The 16,147-nt window shown below is 52.9% G+C and overlaps 1 protein-coding gene across 13 annotated transcripts in view; it reads right to left on the bottom strand.

Annotated features, from left to right (window-relative positions):
* The window catches only part of MAPT (microtubule associated protein tau), a 40,987-nt gene that overhangs the window by 10,345 nt on the left and 14,495 nt on the right, over nucleotides 1–16,147 (bottom strand). For 9 of the 13 annotated variants that reach the window (XR_004550353.1, XR_004550352.1, XR_004550349.1 and 6 more), the window contains 10 exons: nucleotides 15,115–15,203; nucleotides 13,853–13,939; nucleotides 12,569–12,640; nucleotides 11,083–11,148; nucleotides 7,704–8,507; nucleotides 4,836–4,891; nucleotides 3,459–3,632; nucleotides 2,490–2,616; nucleotides 1,916–1,966; nucleotides 957–1,222 (listed from right to left, as the gene is read on the bottom strand). Coding sequence is in view for 1 of the 13 variants with exons in the window: in XM_034069995.1 (XP_033925886.1) it covers nucleotides 957–1,222; nucleotides 1,916–1,966; nucleotides 2,490–2,616; nucleotides 4,836–4,891; nucleotides 11,083–11,148; nucleotides 12,569–12,640; nucleotides 13,853–13,939; nucleotides 15,115–15,187 (798 nt within the window). In the remaining 12 variants the exon portion in view is untranslated. The remainder of the gene's footprint in view (nucleotides 1–956; nucleotides 1,223–1,915; nucleotides 1,967–2,489; nucleotides 2,617–3,458; nucleotides 3,633–4,835; nucleotides 4,892–7,703; nucleotides 8,508–11,082; nucleotides 11,149–12,568; nucleotides 12,641–13,852; nucleotides 13,940–15,114; nucleotides 15,204–16,147) is intronic. The other 4 variants (XR_004550350.1, XR_004550354.1, XR_004550351.1 and 1 more) reach the window with 4 other exon arrangements.

A 16,147-nucleotide genomic window follows, 5' to 3' on the forward strand; every position in this document is an offset into this window, starting at 1 on the left:
AGAGGAACCAGGGGCTGGCCCAGCTCTACCCATGCAGCAAGGACACAGCCACACAGTGCAGACAGGGCTGGATGGGTGCTTGAGGAAGCTCAGGTTGGATATAGGGAAGATGCTCTTCCTTATGAGGGTGCTGAGGCACAGGGAGCCCAGAGCAGCTGTGGCTGCCCCATCCCTGGCAGTGCTCAAGGCCAGGTTGGACACAGGGCTTGGAGCAGCTGCTCCAGTGGAAGGGGTCCCTGCAGGGGTTGGAACTTCCAACCCAAACCATTTGGGACTCTATGATTCTATGAGCAGCCACCACCTCAGCTGGAGCTGTGTGACCTCCTGGGGCTGCATGGATGGGTTAGTTCACCCCATTCCCTCACCCAAACCCTCCTCTGCTGGGCTTGCAAGGTTTAACCTGAGACCCTCATTCCCAAACACCTGGAGTTCACTTTGCTGCTTGTGAAACAGCCCCTCTGGGTTGCATGGACAGTGATGCCCCCAGTTCTGGCCATGCATCATGTAGGAGGACAGTGCCCAATGGCAGAACACGACCCAGAATCATGATGCCAACAGAACTGGATCCATAATCACAACGTTCCCAAAGCAGTGCCCAGGCTGGAGCCTCCTGGGGAGGAGAGCATCCTGTCTGCTCCATGACAGGCAATGGAGGCAGTGCTGAAGGCCCTGCTCCAGTGCAGCATTCAGGAACACAACCCTGACCCTGCCACTCTTTAGGGCTGCAGGTCACACTGTGCTCTCTGGACACCACAAGGCAATGGCAATCCCCTGGCAGCCAGTCCATGTGCTCATGTGCCACATCCCAAGCTCTAAGCCAGTGAGCAACCTCAGACCAACCCCAATCCAACCCAATGGACTCGGAAGGCAGCAGCAGACTGGAGCCCATCCCCACTGCTGCCTGTGTGACCCCAGGCACAGCCCCCAGCCCCTGGGACAGCAGAGCCCACCCTTACCTTGCCACCCCCAGGCTGGTGCTTGAGGTTCTCAGTGGAGCCGATCTTGGACTTGACGTTCTTGAGGTCGGGCATTGGGGCGGCCGAGGGCTGCACGCGGCTCTTGGCAGAGGCAGGGGACTTGGGGGGGGTCCGGACCACGGCCACCTTCTTGGGCTCCCTGGCTGGTGGGGTGGGCAGAGAGGGGGTGCGGGAACGGCTGCCGGGAGTCCCGGGGGAGCCGGGACTGCTGTAACCGCTTCTGTCTCCGGACTTGGGCTGCTCACCTGGGGGTGCACAGAGAGGGGCACAGGGTGAGCAATGGGGGTACATGGCCCTCTCCTGACTGACTGTATGGGGAAGGGGCCTACAGGGATGCTGGGGAGGGACTGTTCATTAGGGACTGGAGTGGTAGGACAAGGGGTAACGGGTTGAAACTGAAACAGCAGAGGTTTAGACTGGATATAAGGAAGCAATTCTTTCCTGTTAGGGTGCTGAGGCACTGGAGTGGGTTGCCCAGGGAGGCTGTGAATGCTCCATCCCTGGCAGTGTTCAAGACCAGGTTGGATGAAGCCTTGGGTGATATGGTTTAGTGTGAGGTGTCCCTGCCCATGGCAGGGGTTGGAACTGGATGATCTTGAGGTCCTTTCCAATCCTAACTTATGATTCTATGTGCCTGGCCCCAGGGCCCACCCGCTGTCCTACAGCAGCCCAGCAGCAGGGGGGACATGGCTGCACTTCCTTCTGCTGCATTTGGAGGTGAAAACTGGGACTAAAGGCAATTTCCCAGTTGCTTTCAGACTGGCTGATTGTTCAGACCCACCCAAGCACCAGGGACCAATTACACATAAAACCCCTTTTCTGTTAGCAATTTGGAAGCATTTATACATAGTTTTATGTCATTAAACAAAGCTGATCATTGAGCAGCTCAGAACTGGCCCCAGTGTGAGAAGAAATGGGAGAAAACTCTTAGACATCACCTTTCTCAGACTTTGCTGCTGCAGGAGGTGGTTTTTTCTGCTCCTTTCTGCCTGTTTAATGAATGAGAGAGATGTTTAAACATAATAAAGATGGAAATTTAATGGATACAAGGTTTTATGCAGCTCTGGTTAAGTATGTAATATATACACATATATCCAGTGAAAAGCAGCAGTTATAATGGGAATTCAATGCCTGATGCTTTGTGGGGTTTCTTCTCTGAGAGGAACATGCTAATCTCCATTCCTGCACTCGAAGAACTGATCCTCTTGGTGAAATATGGTCAAGAGAAAAGGAAGAGATGGATTAAAAATGGAGCTGCCTAAACCTTCCAAACTGAAGGGAATCCCAATGGGATAAAGCAACTGCCCTCTCCTACACACCTGTATGGATGAGCAGCATCCAGAGGCTCCCTGCACCCCTAGCTCTGCACACACAGCCTGGTGACAAGGCTGAGCACACAGTCCCCACACAGGCCTCATCCTGCTGCCCATGCCCTGTGTGTTACCCCCACCTAAGTGTATGGAGAGCCTGGAAGCCCCCCCAGAGCAACCCCCCGTGCTCCCCATCACCTACCGGAGCTGGGGGGTGTCTTAGGGGCCGTGGGGGTCTTTGCTGGGATGCGGGTGGCGTTGGTGGAGTTCCTCTGAGCCTGCCCAGCTCCAGCCCTTGGTGCCTTGGTGCCACCTCTCACCTCCGAGCCCTGGGGACACAAAGGGGAAAGGCTGATGGAGAGGGGAAGGTTTAGGATCACCCTTCATGGATCAGAGCCATGGGTCTGCTCACACACAGGTACCTGCAGTGTGCCCATTGTAACCCGTCTCCCATCGCAGTGCTCATGACAAGCACTGCACTTTCCTTTGTGAGCCCTCAGCTTCAGCCACATCATCCACCTCACACTCAGGCCTGATTAAAAGGTTGGTTTGATCCCTGCTTGCCCTTGTAAAAAGCCCTTCACCAGATTTCTGTAGGCCCAAACCCATTGACCAGACCAGAGGCTCCATTCAGGAGCACAGTGCCAGACTCCAAGCACCTTCTTTATCCCCACCTGTAACACAATCAAACCACATCCCACTGTCTTCCATCTGCTCTTTCCCTCACCACCAGTGGATGTACATGACTAAACACCACAAAGGGGAACTCCAAGCTACTTCTTCCACAGGGATGTGGGTGCATCCCCAGGCTCTGGGAGCACCTGGCAGATCTGGCTCTGGCACATTTCACATACATCTGCTGTTTACAGCCAACGCACCCATAAAACACAGCATAAAGCTGCAAAACAAGACAGGGACCTGGAAATGCCTCAGGAAGAGCAAGTCCCACCTGCAGCAGTGAGATGTTGTTGCTGTAATGCAGTGCAGGGGCCTATGTGCTGCTCCAAGCACCAAGGCTGGGGTGAAGGGGAAGCACATCCCACCCTCTGCACTGAGCAGGGCACAAAGAGACTACCTGGTCATGGCCAAGCACTATGAGCCAGACCTGCCATGAATGCCTTCAGGTATCCCCAAAGGCAGTTGTGCCTCTCTGCCATCCCCACCTCCTTACCTTGGCTTTCCTGTCCTGTGTTCCTGTACTGGCAGGTCGGGATGTGACAGGAGAGGCTCGTTTAGAGGCAAGGCTGGAGGGTGTTTTCGGAGGGGCTGTGCTAGAGGAGGTGTGTCGATGGGGGGGGATGCAGGGTCTATCCCCTGGGGGGTTGGCAGTGCAGGGTGAGGAGGTCTTAAACATGGAGACAAAATAAAAGCGGAACAGAACACAAATCAGTATGGGGGGGACAAAAGGGGCTCACTCCCATCCAACGGGATTGGAAGGTGCAATGCAGGACTGGTGTGAGGTAGAACTGGTGTACAACTGGTATGGGAGGGGAACAAAAGGGGCTCACTCCCATCCAACGGGATCAGAAGGTGCAATGCAGGACTGGTGTGAGGCAGGTGATGGTTTGCACTGCCCTCTCCCTGCAGCACAGAGCTGCACAGCCCAGAGACACCTCAGCTCCACTCCTCCCATAGGCTGCAACACCCTTTGGGGAGTGTCACCTTCCATGGTGTCACCCTCCATGCCCATGGCACCTTTTACCCCCTGAATTGCTGTTGCCTCCCAAACTCCCCATGCTCCACAGCACTGTCAACACCAGCACTGCTGGGAGCTGCACTGAGGTCTCAGCCCCATCCCTCCTGCTCTGTCCATAAGGGATCTCTGCTTCTGTCTACACTATTCCTTGGTATCACGTCAAATGGCAGGCACAGTCCTAGAGACCCACCGAAATGAGTATATTCCTTATATTATATACTGATATATTATAATATATATATCAATATAATATAATATATTCCTCGAAATGAGTATATCCCTTACCTTTCATTCTTCACCCACTGACCTGTCCATCATCTCCCCCAGGTACTGCCCATGTTAATGACCACCTGAACTAAACCCCCTTCCAAGGAGCAGTGGGACAGTGATCTTTCATCTTCTGGCATTTACCCACTATCAAACTCTGCTCCTACCTGCAAGGCCTAGATTAAAGTTTTAACTACTTGCCTTGCTCCTTTCCCTGTGACACTGCTTGTCCCCACTCATGGGACTTGAGTTTACTTCCACACCAGTTTGCCCAGTAAAGCCAGCTGCCGCTTTCCAGTCCTGGGCTGAGGAAACAGCTCTCTAACGTTAACCTACCCAACCTACAGGTTTGGTTTAGGTTTGGGTCCTTTCCTCAGCCTCAAAGATCCCCATGGATTGCACCATCCAACCCAGGGCGAGGGAAGGAAACATAAAACACTCTTGAGGGGGAGATGGAAGAACAGAAAGTAATGACAAGACTTCCTAAGAGGCACAGTGTGGTCCAGGAGTGTGGGGCAGGGAGGCAGGAACGTGCTCAGCCCTTCAGTGTGTTGGTGGCACCTCTGCTTGTAGTTCTTAGCTTACCTTCAGTTTCTTATCCTCAGCTTCAGTCCCTTCTTTGTCTTTGCTGTCAATACGACCTGAGCAATGGAAACACACAGAGTTACACCCTTGGACTGGTCAGTAAAGCCCAGGGGATGGCAGTGCCTGTTCTGCAGCCACATGCTCCAAGTTCCTGCTCCCCATTAGATGAAATCCTGCTCTTAGGAACACTCATTCCTTGCAGAAACACTTCCACAGCATAAACATGCTCTTTCTGGGTTACCAGCTCACCCTGTGCACAGTAACAGTGGGTTAGTCACCACTGGAACATCACACACACACATAAATGAGCTTTATGAACCCATTTTGCCCAGATTTGCACTCAGTTCCAGGACAGAACAGTTATCTTCGACCCTAAACATGAGTCTGCCTCCCTGAAACACCCATTGGTATGAAGGCTAACACTGAAGGATGCTCCAATCCTAGCAGCACCTGGCAGTGTTCAAGGCCAGGCTGGAGGGGGCTGGAGCTTCCAACCCAAACCAGTGTGGGATTGTGATGAGCTTTGTTAAGCTTTGAAAGCATTTTTACCCCAGGCCATTGGTAACCCCATGTCCTGCCTTCTGCCTCCCCAGCAGCCTGAGCATCCGGGTCAGACCCTGCAGGGTGTTAAGGTTTAGCTCTTGTCCTTCTTGATTTGTATCGAGCTCAGAGTGACTCTGACAGTATCGCAGTGTTCTGTCCCATTGGTCTATGAGCACAGACTGCAGTACTGCTGCTGAGGAGACCACAACAGGGAGGATGTCTGCACCATGAGGCACTCCTAACAAAGCCTTTTCCCTGTTTTCAGCTAATTCCTCCCTGTTCTGGCAGGGAAAGCTGCTGATGTTCTCCCCAGTGGCTTGGAAACTTGTCCTGGTGGGTCAGCCCCTTCCCAGTGACATGAACAATGTGAATCCAGCACTGAACCATAGCAACCACTGGATGCATCACCCTTCCCAAACCCAGTTACACTGCAGATGGAGCAAGGCTGGAGATGAACACAAAGGAAAAGACCATAAAACCATTAATGATTCCTATTCCTCCTACTGGATCAGAAGCTGGTTGACGCTGGGCACAGCCCCCCCACCCCACCATGGGTTCCAGGCTCTGATGTTAGGGATTCCAAGCCATGCCAATGCCTGCAGCACGTGTGTGCAGCTTCCCAATGGATTATTAGGGACTGAAGGATGAGAAATGTGATGAGCTTTAGTTCCAATGGGAAAAGCTCCATCACCAATTTCCTCATGAACCCCACACAGCAAAGAACACGTTCTCTGCTGCAAAGCAGAGCAGCAGGTCCAGCCTAATGGAAGCAGCCAAGCCAGCTTTTGGGATGGGGTGAAGGGCAGAGCTCTCAAGAGCCAGAGCTGAGGTACAATGTGGTGAGACAGCATCAGGTGTTAGTGTGAACCCACATCTTCAGCCAGGACAGTGCCTGCCCAGCATAGAGACACCCACAATAGAGATGCACCAAGAGCCAGGCCTTATATACCCCAGAAGAGCCCACACTCAGCCCTGGACCACAGCTGGCCACAGCTGCCATCACTTGTAGCTGCAGGCCTCACCTCCAGCAGCAGTTAGTAGCAGGTACTGAAGGGTAAAGCACAAGGCACAGGATCAATGTGGGGTTAGACCTGATGTCTCACTTGCCTTTTTCCTCCTCCCTTCTCTTTAAGAAAGCAAATATAAAGAGTTAATGGACCAGAGAGTGGGCACATGTAAACTATGCAGGTTGGTCAAGGCAGCTTTAACCTAGGTGTGCTGGGGGAGAGGGCATTGATCCATCCCAACACTCCCAGTCAGATGCCAGCACCTATAATAGATGCTTGGAGCCTGGAGTCAGCTTCATTTGGAGCTTGGCTCAGATGCCTCTATACAAATACCTGTAGTGTAGGGAATAAACAAGAGGAATTAGGGATGTGTGCATGGCTAAGGGGATATGACATTGTTGGCATCACACACACACGGTGGATGGCTCCTGTGGCTGGGGTGTTGGGATGGAAGGTGATAGGCTGTTTAGGAGACAGGCAAGGCAGACTGGGAGGAGGTGAGGCTCTTTATGGCACTGATAGGCTGGAGAACTGGGTGCAGTTCTGGTGAACCCAACAGAAGAGACATGGAGCAAGTCCAGAGGAGGCCATGAGGATACTCAGGGGCTGGAGCAGCTCCTGTATGGAGCCAGGCTGAGAACACTGGGGCTGCTCAGCCTGGAGAAGAGACCTCAGAGCAGCTTCCAGTGTCTGAAGGGGGCTACAAGGATGCTGGGCAGGGACTCTTCATTAGGAACTGCAGTGATAGGACAAGGGGTGATGGGTTCAGACTGAAACAGGGGAAGTTCAGGCTGGATATAGGGAAGAAGGATTAGGCAGAGCCTCAGACAACATGATCTAGTGAGAGGCATCCCTGTCCGTGGCAGGGGTTGGAACTGGATGATCTTAAGGTCCTTTCCAACCCAAACCATTCTAGGATTCTATAAACCAGATGGCACATGTCTTGCTGGAACCAGCACTGGTTTAGCCCCAGTCCAACACACCACAGCTGTGGCCATCTGGTTCTCATCTTCCCTTGGGTGAGTTAAAGCACCTACCCCACAGATCCAGGGAAACCAAACCCAAACCAGGTGAACAAAGCAGGACTGGGGACAGGCCAGCACCATGCAAGGGATGCAAACCGAGTGTGCTGGGACATCTGGGATGGAACCAAAGAGGGAAGGAGCAGGAGGGGGAGATCAGCTCACAGCACAGGTCCAGGCCATGTCCAGGCAGCAGGATTCAAGAGGCAGCCGCAAGCTGAAGGGCTGGTTCAGGCAGCCTTGTCCTGAGCAAGCCCCAGCAGTGGGAGCTCAGGGCAGGTACATGGAGCACACACCTTTGAGGAGAGGGACACGACTGGTGGCTCTGTCTGCAGCAAGGGCAGGAGGCTTCTTCTTGGGGGTTCGATGCTCTCCTGTACCTGGTACAACCTCTTCCAGAGGAGCATCCTTGCCTTGCACATCATCCTTTATCTCTGTGGGTCCAGAGTCTTCTCCCTCTCTGGGCTCAGCTTCTGCCTGGGAGATGACTTCTGGAGGCTCTGATGGGGGGATAGCTCTGCCTTCTTCACCTCCCAGTGCCTGTCTCCTCTCCTCTTGGTCCTCTGCTGCTTTATGGGATTCAGCTTCAACAACAAGTGCCTCTCCTGGGATGTCCCTGAGGACATCCTTGTTATCTTTAAGAGCTTCCTTAGCTGCTGCACATGAGCCCATTTCATGCTGAGCCACCAAAGAAAGCAAACCCTGCTCAGACATCTCATCTATGTCACGGTCTTCATCTCCCTCCTGTCCACTGGCATCTTCTTTTAATGGGGCTCTGGTACATAAAGGAGATGGCCCATCTTTAACATGGGTCTCCTCTGTGCCACCAGCTCCTGCCAACCCCTCAGTGTGCACCTCAGGCCCCAGCTCTGCTCCCAGGGCTGCATCTACACCAATGCCTTCTCTGCCTCGATGATCCCACAACTCACTCTTGTCTTCGGATGCTCTGGAGTCCTGGTACATATCCAGGGGTATTGGGATGGTGACCTCGATTCTGGTGGGAGCTGCTGCTGTAGCCTTTGTTTCAGGTGGCAGCATCACACCTCCCACAGGCTCCTGGGGGCCAGGCTGTGGCTTGGCAGAGCTTGGCTCCCCTGGAGCTGAAGATGCAGGGCACGAAGCATGGGCAAACAGTTAGCACAGGTACATCAAACAGCAGTCACACAATGTGAGGAGAGACTGAGGATTCCTACTACAGGGATAAAAGTGAGTCCCACACTGTCCCACTGCATAGACAACTCACTTCAAAGCAGCTCAGACCCCCTGAGAATCAGGACCAGTGACAACCACAGCACATGGGAGATCAGACACCTCCATGGACCTGGTCCTGGAGGTGGCAACAGGATGTGACCATCACCATCTGCACTCCATGGGTTGCAGAGGTGTTCAGAAGGCAGAACTCACCCATGCAGCCTCACAGGCACAGTTCTGGCTGTGCACCCACCCAGGCCCATCAGAGCTCCAGTGCTGCTGCTGCTGCCATTGGGGCAGAGTAGAAAGTGTTCCATTTAAAGCCCAAACCTAAGGTCACACAGACACAGATCTCTCTTTTTGGGGCTTGGAGGGGGTAAAAGAGAGGATTCTGTTCTACCACTGACCTCATGCATGACACAGCCCTTCATGATTTCACTCAACAATTGCTGCATTAAGCCATATATTCGAGCTGAGCTGGAGCTTTTATCTGCTAGGAAGTCATTCAACTGAAGCAAAGATGCTCTGAGCAATGGGAATTCACCCTGAACAGAGGCAAATGGCTTGAAAGTCAACTGCCCCAATAAGAATGTGCATCTAGTATTGAGTCTATCCAGCTTCAAGTAGTGTTGAGCCTGAGCATCGATCAGGTAAACTCAAGAGCCTGGATCAGAGGCTGCAGCACTGAGATCCCAATTGCCCCTTCCTTAAAGTACCAAACCAGACTACAAGAGAAGGAGGAGTCAAGACTGACTCTTCTCAATGTTCTCCCTGTTTTAAGGGAATATAAGGGCAGCTCCCACACAAAACCCTCTGAAATGGTGGAGAAGGAACCTTAACCTGGCACCTCTTGGCAGGTGGTATCTGCAATATGGCATCAAGAAGGGGGTGTTCATGCAGCAGCCAACCGACCATCCCAGCCCACTTCCCACCAGGGATGTGGACAGGAGGAGGGTTCACTGCTGTACTTCCATACTCCAGGAGCTGCCAGGGGATAAGGGCAATGAGCAGCACAAGGTCTGGAGCAGGCAGAATGGCAGCAGGGCACAGAGTGTGAAGCAGGAAACGTTTCTCCACCTCAGACTCCACAAGCTCCATCTTCACTGCAAAGATCAGTTCTTCTAATCCCACCACACAAGGAATGAAGGCAGGAATGAGATACCCAAGGCTGTGTGTGTGCATCCATAACCACATTCTCCTCCCAACCATCCAAGAGAACCATTAAAGGAAGCAGCACATCATTACAAGAAGTAACAGTTGACACAAGAACCTACAAGTGTGACACAGAGGTTACACCAGAGCTGTATGTCCCCATACCTGAGAGATGCAAGATCCCAGGGCAGTACAGAAAGGCCTCTCCTAAAACCCTGGTGACAAACAGCAGCTAGAGGCAGACTGAAGAGAGAACTTCACCCACCTGCCAACACTCTTGAGTCCCCTCTTGTAGTAGCAACACTACTTGAAATACTTGGAGGCAGAAAGGCTTAAATTTCACTGCAGGGAACAGTCTCCATAGAACTGTGCTCATCTGAGTGTGGGAAGCAGAAACAACCCAAATCCAGCCCCAAGGGGAGAAGGAAAAGACCTATTTACTTCTGCAAAGGACATGATGTCTGCAAGTGCACTGATGCAGCCATGAGGAGGAAAGATGCTGCCCAAGCAACTGGAGGAATCTGTGTCTCCTGCACCTTACAAATGGGGTTTAACTAGGATTGCAAACAGAGCAGCATATTAGGGTGATGGTGCATCAGGGATACGAGTCTGAACTGGGTGTCTGCCCCATTGGGCACAGAATTAAGCCAGCACTGGGTGCTCTGGGAAAACCCCATCAAGTTTTCCTGTCTGAGCAGTCAAGAGAGGCTTTCCAGGGAGCCAAGAGGCCCCTGAATGGTTCCTTGGCTCATCTGGGCAGAGGCATCATTACTGCTCTGAAGATGCTCAGTGTCTGCTTTGCCACATTCCCTAAGGCTGGAATGGGGAAAACCTCTGTTGCAGTCAGGGCATCAGGAAGTGGGTTTGAGACATGGTTCACATTAGAAAGAGACACCAGAATTCCACAATTCACTCATTCCATGTGTGACATGCAGGGCCCAAAACTGCCTCTGTTCAGTGCTGAGCACTTCCAATGGCCTAACACCATCCCAGCGCTGTCCATGGCCTCTTTCAGCATGGGGACAAACAGGAATCAGGGCTTCAGCCATCTGAGAGAGGAATGTGGTGCATGGAAAGCTGCAGTTCCCTGCCCTGGCTCAGGGCAATCCTGGCACAGCTACTGAGAAGGGATTCAGAGCAGCCTGAGGACCTGATGGTTGTAAGGTCCTTTCCAACCCTAAACCTTCTGTGGTTCTATGACATGACCATGTTGGAGCATTCAAAGCAGGTATGACCCTCCCATGTCAGGAACAGAGAGAAGTGCACAACTGCTCATACAGTGCAGAGCATTCACCTTCCAGTAGGGAATCCCCCAGCCCCATGGTCACTAACCTTGAGTGGAATCTCCTGCAGCATGGTCCTCCAGGGTGGGAGTGGCTCCTACACCTGCCTCTTCAGCTGCTCCCAGGTCAGAGAGAGAAGGGGAAAACCATTATAAAAACAAGGATTAAGTTTAAGGACTTTGTGCCTGGGGAATGTATTTACCTCCCTGCTGAGCCTGCCCATCTGTGCTATGAGCAGGGCAGGAGCACAAAGGGAATCAAGCCACACTGTGGTGGATCTCAGTAGATCCTGAACCAGCCTGAACTGCTCCAGACTGGAGGAGCATCACAGCTCACACATCCTGGGTGGCAGGTCTGTACAAGCTCCTTCAGGGGCAGGAACAGGCTGCTAAGGAGCAGGGAGGATGTGGATTTAAATCCTGCCTAGCACTCACCTTAACACCTACCTCTTACCTGAGCTCAACCTCCTCAGTGGCTATCACCTACCTCCCTGTAAGGAGCTCTGCCAAGGCTGACACCAGTAAATCCCAGTCTGATACTTCAGGAATACTGGTACCTTAGAGAAGCACACTCCCAGCAATGATGGGCTGTCTTTACCAGAACTGTTTCAATGTATTATATGACTCCCTTCAAACCAGCTGAATCAATTCTATTTCTGTGTCACAGTCCCACAGCCAAACTGGGACTTCCTCTGTTTTCCCCTTGTTTTCAGGACACGCTGCTGGTTCCTGGCTCCTGGTGCAGCCAGTTCCTGAGCCAGAGAACACACATCCTTGCTAGCAGGAAACCCACTCTGTGCTTCTCCACCAGCAGCCTGGATGTGGGACAGACAATCTGGCTGCCCAAGGGAGAACACTGGGGGCTCCTTTCAGTGTCCAGGCACTGCAGAAACCCATTTCCACCCATCACCTGCCTGATGCTTCCAGGAAAAGCCAATGCTGACCACACAGAGGACACACACTCGTTTGTCACATAGAGATCCAACCCTCCCAGGAGCTGCAAGACCCTCATCCCTCCCTGGAAAACCAGGCCTGGGTGCAGTGATTCCACACAGAGCATTGAGGCTGGATCAGCCCCTTCACTTCAAACGTGCAGGCAGGCACAGAGCTGCTGCAGTGACCTGGTTTCCACCTGCCACTGCCCAGACACCGCATGGGCTGGGCTGAGCAGGAGCCCCATGAGACAAGCAGTGAGGTCCTGCAGCAAGCACCTCACCAGCAGAGGGATGACAGCATCTGCAGGGAGCACTGAGCCTGGACATGGGAGGTGAGGCCATAACAGAGGCACCAGAAAGAAGAGATTGGCAGATGTGGAGCTGAGGAAGAGAGAAGAAAAGGCTGCGAGTTCCCCCAGGCTGGGGAAGGCAAGAGGACAAGTGTGAGCTAGGAAGGATGTCTGCAGCCGTGGAGAAGAAGGAGCAGAGCACCAGGAACAGAGCACACCTGCAGGAGGTCTCCTAGTGCTGGTTTTAAGCAGGAGCAGTCCAGCTCTCTGCTCTGCATCAAGAGATGAAGCTGCCCCTGGGTCTCCCTCACCTGTGGTTCCTTCCGGGATCTCCCCGTGCTGATCCTCGTGGTCTCCTTCCTCCACTAAAGGTGCTGTGGCATCTGAAAAACAATGCAGCTTTCACACAGCCATCGAGGGGCAAACCCCTGCGGGGGCCAGGATGTGCCTGAGGAGCTCAGAGAGCAGCCAACTGCCTCCTGCAGCCAGGGCTGGTGCAGGGAGCAGGCCACAGCCAAGCCAGCATCCCACAGACACCAGGGCTGTCCCCTCTGCACACAGCATAGTCCTCATGCAGCTGAAGACTCCACTATGAATGGGCTGCAAACACACAGCTAAAGGCAGCCACAGGTGCCTGATGTGTGTGCATGGGGATGCTGTGCATGGGGGAAGAATATCCCATCTGATACCTCCATGAACCATCTGAGCACCATGGCTGCTTGCACTCTGGATAGATACCTGCTCCATCTACCAGAGGGATGTCTGCTCGTCATGACAGTCCTGACCCAACTGGAAAGAGGGACAATATCCCTTCTGCACCAGCCAGGCTCTATGTACTGACTTCCTGAGGCACACACACAGGAACAGAGCCCATACCTCCATGGGACAGGGCTAGAACTGCTCAGCACCTCCATCCACCTTTAGCTACATCTTTAATGCCTTTACCTGAAGTCTCCACGAGGCAGATACTCAGGGTTAAAGCAGCCAGAGGAACACAAGTGCACTTAATTCAACTGGTGAATAAGTCTCTAGAGCCCTTCAGAATCAAGTTTATTCCACAAAGCTGGCATCCAGGTAACCCTCTGGAGCAGCACAGACATGCCCTGAGTGGCCTTTACATGAGCACTAAGTCTTGGTTTCTGTAGACTCTGCCCATCTCATCACTGCAGCATGAATCATGCTGGACTCAGGAACGTGTGAAGAGAGGGGGTGAAAAGAGAGCTGTGAGGTCCAGCTGAGGAACACCACGACCAGGATGTGCTGCCTGTATCCTGGGGGAGCACAAGGATGCATGGGACTGATCCCAGCTGCACTGAGCCAACGGCACCTTCCTGCCCCTGTGCAAAGAGTCTGCAAGGAACCTCCTGACCTACAATCAACACTTCACCTTCCAACCCAGTGTCCACCTTTAAAGCTCATTACTTCACTCTGCAGAGTGGTGAATGTTACTTGTGATGAGACTAAAGAAGAGCATGTCCAAGAGTGCAGACACTGCTCCTAAGGAACCCCACCAGAACACAGCACAGAGGGTCTCACAAGGTTCACCACGACCCCATCCATGACGGCTTCAAAGCAGTAAGGCAAAGAGCTCCCACCTTCCGTAGTTGGGGTGCTCTTAGCGTCAGATGTCTCAGAAACAGGCTCATCTGATCCATCATCAACTGGTATCTGAAGGGGATAGCCTGGAAAACAGTCACATACTTACAACAAGGCCTTGGCTATGAGCTGTGGCCTGTGTGTCATGAATTCTGCTTGCCCAGAGCCACAGCAGCAAGAAACTGTAACTGGAGGGTATCAAAATCCTGGGCTAAGAAGCAAGCAAAGCGTGAAAATGGCAACCAAAAGCACCAGTGTCAGCACCAAAAGGAACAAGCAGAACCCACCAGCAAAAGAAAGCCCAGTGAACCGGACAGCCAGAAACAGCAAAGCATGGCCCAAGCAGGACAGATCTGAGCAACGAAGCACGAGGGATGTACAGCTTCTGAGGCTCTGTTGTCCCCCCCCAGCCATTTCTGGAGCCCCCAGAGCAGGCTGATGGACACTTCCATGACACTTCCATTAGGTCTAAGCATTGCAAAGCAGCAATAGGGCTCGGTGCAAAGAGTCAGGTTTGGAAGAGCAGGGCAAGAGGCACAAGGCTCCTCTCTGCAAGGAGTCTGGGCAAGCTAAACAATGAGAAGCAGAGGAAATGGCTTGGGAAAGAAGAGTCAAGGTGACATAAGCAAAGCCCAGGACCTGTGATGTGCAGAGCTGAGGCTACAAGCAGAGAGGAGCCACGGGATGAATGGATGCTATGGATTGTCTCCAGGATAACAATTCCCTCTGGTGTAAGGGGTGGCCAAAGCACCTCAAGAAAAGACATTAAGATGATGTTTGTATGGAGCATAGCTGGGAGTGAATCCCACAGGGCTGCTGGTGTTAATGTGGGTTCCAAGCTCAGCTGTGGAGCAGGGTGGGATGAGAAAAGCTGCTTGAGAAATGCAGGTCTGAAATGCAGGGCAAAAGCCTCCTGCATGGCCCAGAGCTCTGTTCAGCTCCCCCCATGTCCCTGTGCAGGTGAGGAAAGCAGGCAGCAAGCAGCACCCCTGAGCTGGGTCTCCAAAGGAAAGCAGGGCTCCATTTATACAGCAAACCAAGGAGTGAGCACAGAAACACAATGTGCAAAGCTGCAGCAGGAAGGACATCACCAGCCTCGGGCCCAGGCCTTGCTCTGCTCTTACTGGGAACGTGAGAGCATCCTGGGAGCTACCCACCATCCCCTGCACGTATCCCAATGGAGCCCTCACACTGGTCACTCCTCTCTCAGCACTGGGCAAGGCTGGAAGGCTTCCCAGCACCTCCTCCTGGGGCTGCTCACCTGATGGGATGTGCTTCTCCTGGGCAGCTGCGTGATCCTCCATCATGGTGACGTCCTGACGATGCTCTGCCATCACTCAGCACAGTTACCTGCAGAGGGGAGTGAATCCAAAGCCTGTTGGGTACAATCTGACACAGCTCCCTCCACCTGCAGCCCCATGGTACAGGGTTGCTTTGTCAGCCTGTTTCCAGGAGCAGTAAACACTCTATTGCATCAGCCACCAATGGCCTTTGTAAGAAGACAGTCATGGAATGGTTTGGGTTGGAAGAGAGGGACCTTGAAGCTCATCCGGTTCCAACCCCTTCCACTGGAGCAGCTGCTCCAAGCCCCTGTGTCCAACCTGGCCTTGAGCACTGCCAGGGATGGGGCAGCCACAGCTTCTCTGGGCACCCTGTGCCAGCGCCTCAGCACCCTCACAGGGAACAGCTTCTGCCTAAGAGCTCAGCTCAGTCTCCCCTTGGGCAGGTTCAAGCCATTCCCCTTGCCCAAAGCCCCTCTCCAGGTTTCTTGTGGTACTTTAGTACCATGGTGCAGAGCACAGCACAGACAACAGGCTGGACACTGGACTGGTGCTGAAGTACAGTCCCTAACGTGCATCTATCTGCAGAAGAGGATGGAAGTCACCAACAAACACCATTCACTTGTGTGAAGCAGGGAACAGGTTTCTCCTGAGTCCCTGTGCTGGTCGGACACATTGCTTGGAGCTGTTGATGTCCCAGTAGCTGTTGGAATGACAGCAGTGACTGATAACCAGTCATTAGTGTCATGACATGTGTGCTGTGACCCCCAGGAGCAGGTGAAGCCATCAGTGCAGCTCACCTTAGCAAGATGACTGTCTAACAGCTACAAAGCCCATTGAAAGGATGCTACTAAGGAGGTTTGGGAACCTGCCCTGAAAGGAACTCAATTTATACTTTCATTTTTACACATAAGTACCTCATTTATGCTCAGAAGTGACACTGGTTGGACCCTGGTCTCATCTGGCCACTGCCTGATGTTATCTACATGCCTACTTTGCACTGAAATACTAAAT

Source organism: Melopsittacus undulatus, chromosome 17, assembly GCF_012275295.1.
Source record: "Melopsittacus undulatus isolate bMelUnd1 chromosome 17, bMelUnd1.mat.Z, whole genome shotgun sequence".
Classification (NCBI taxonomy): Eukaryota; Metazoa; Chordata; class Aves; order Psittaciformes; family Psittaculidae; genus Melopsittacus; species Melopsittacus undulatus.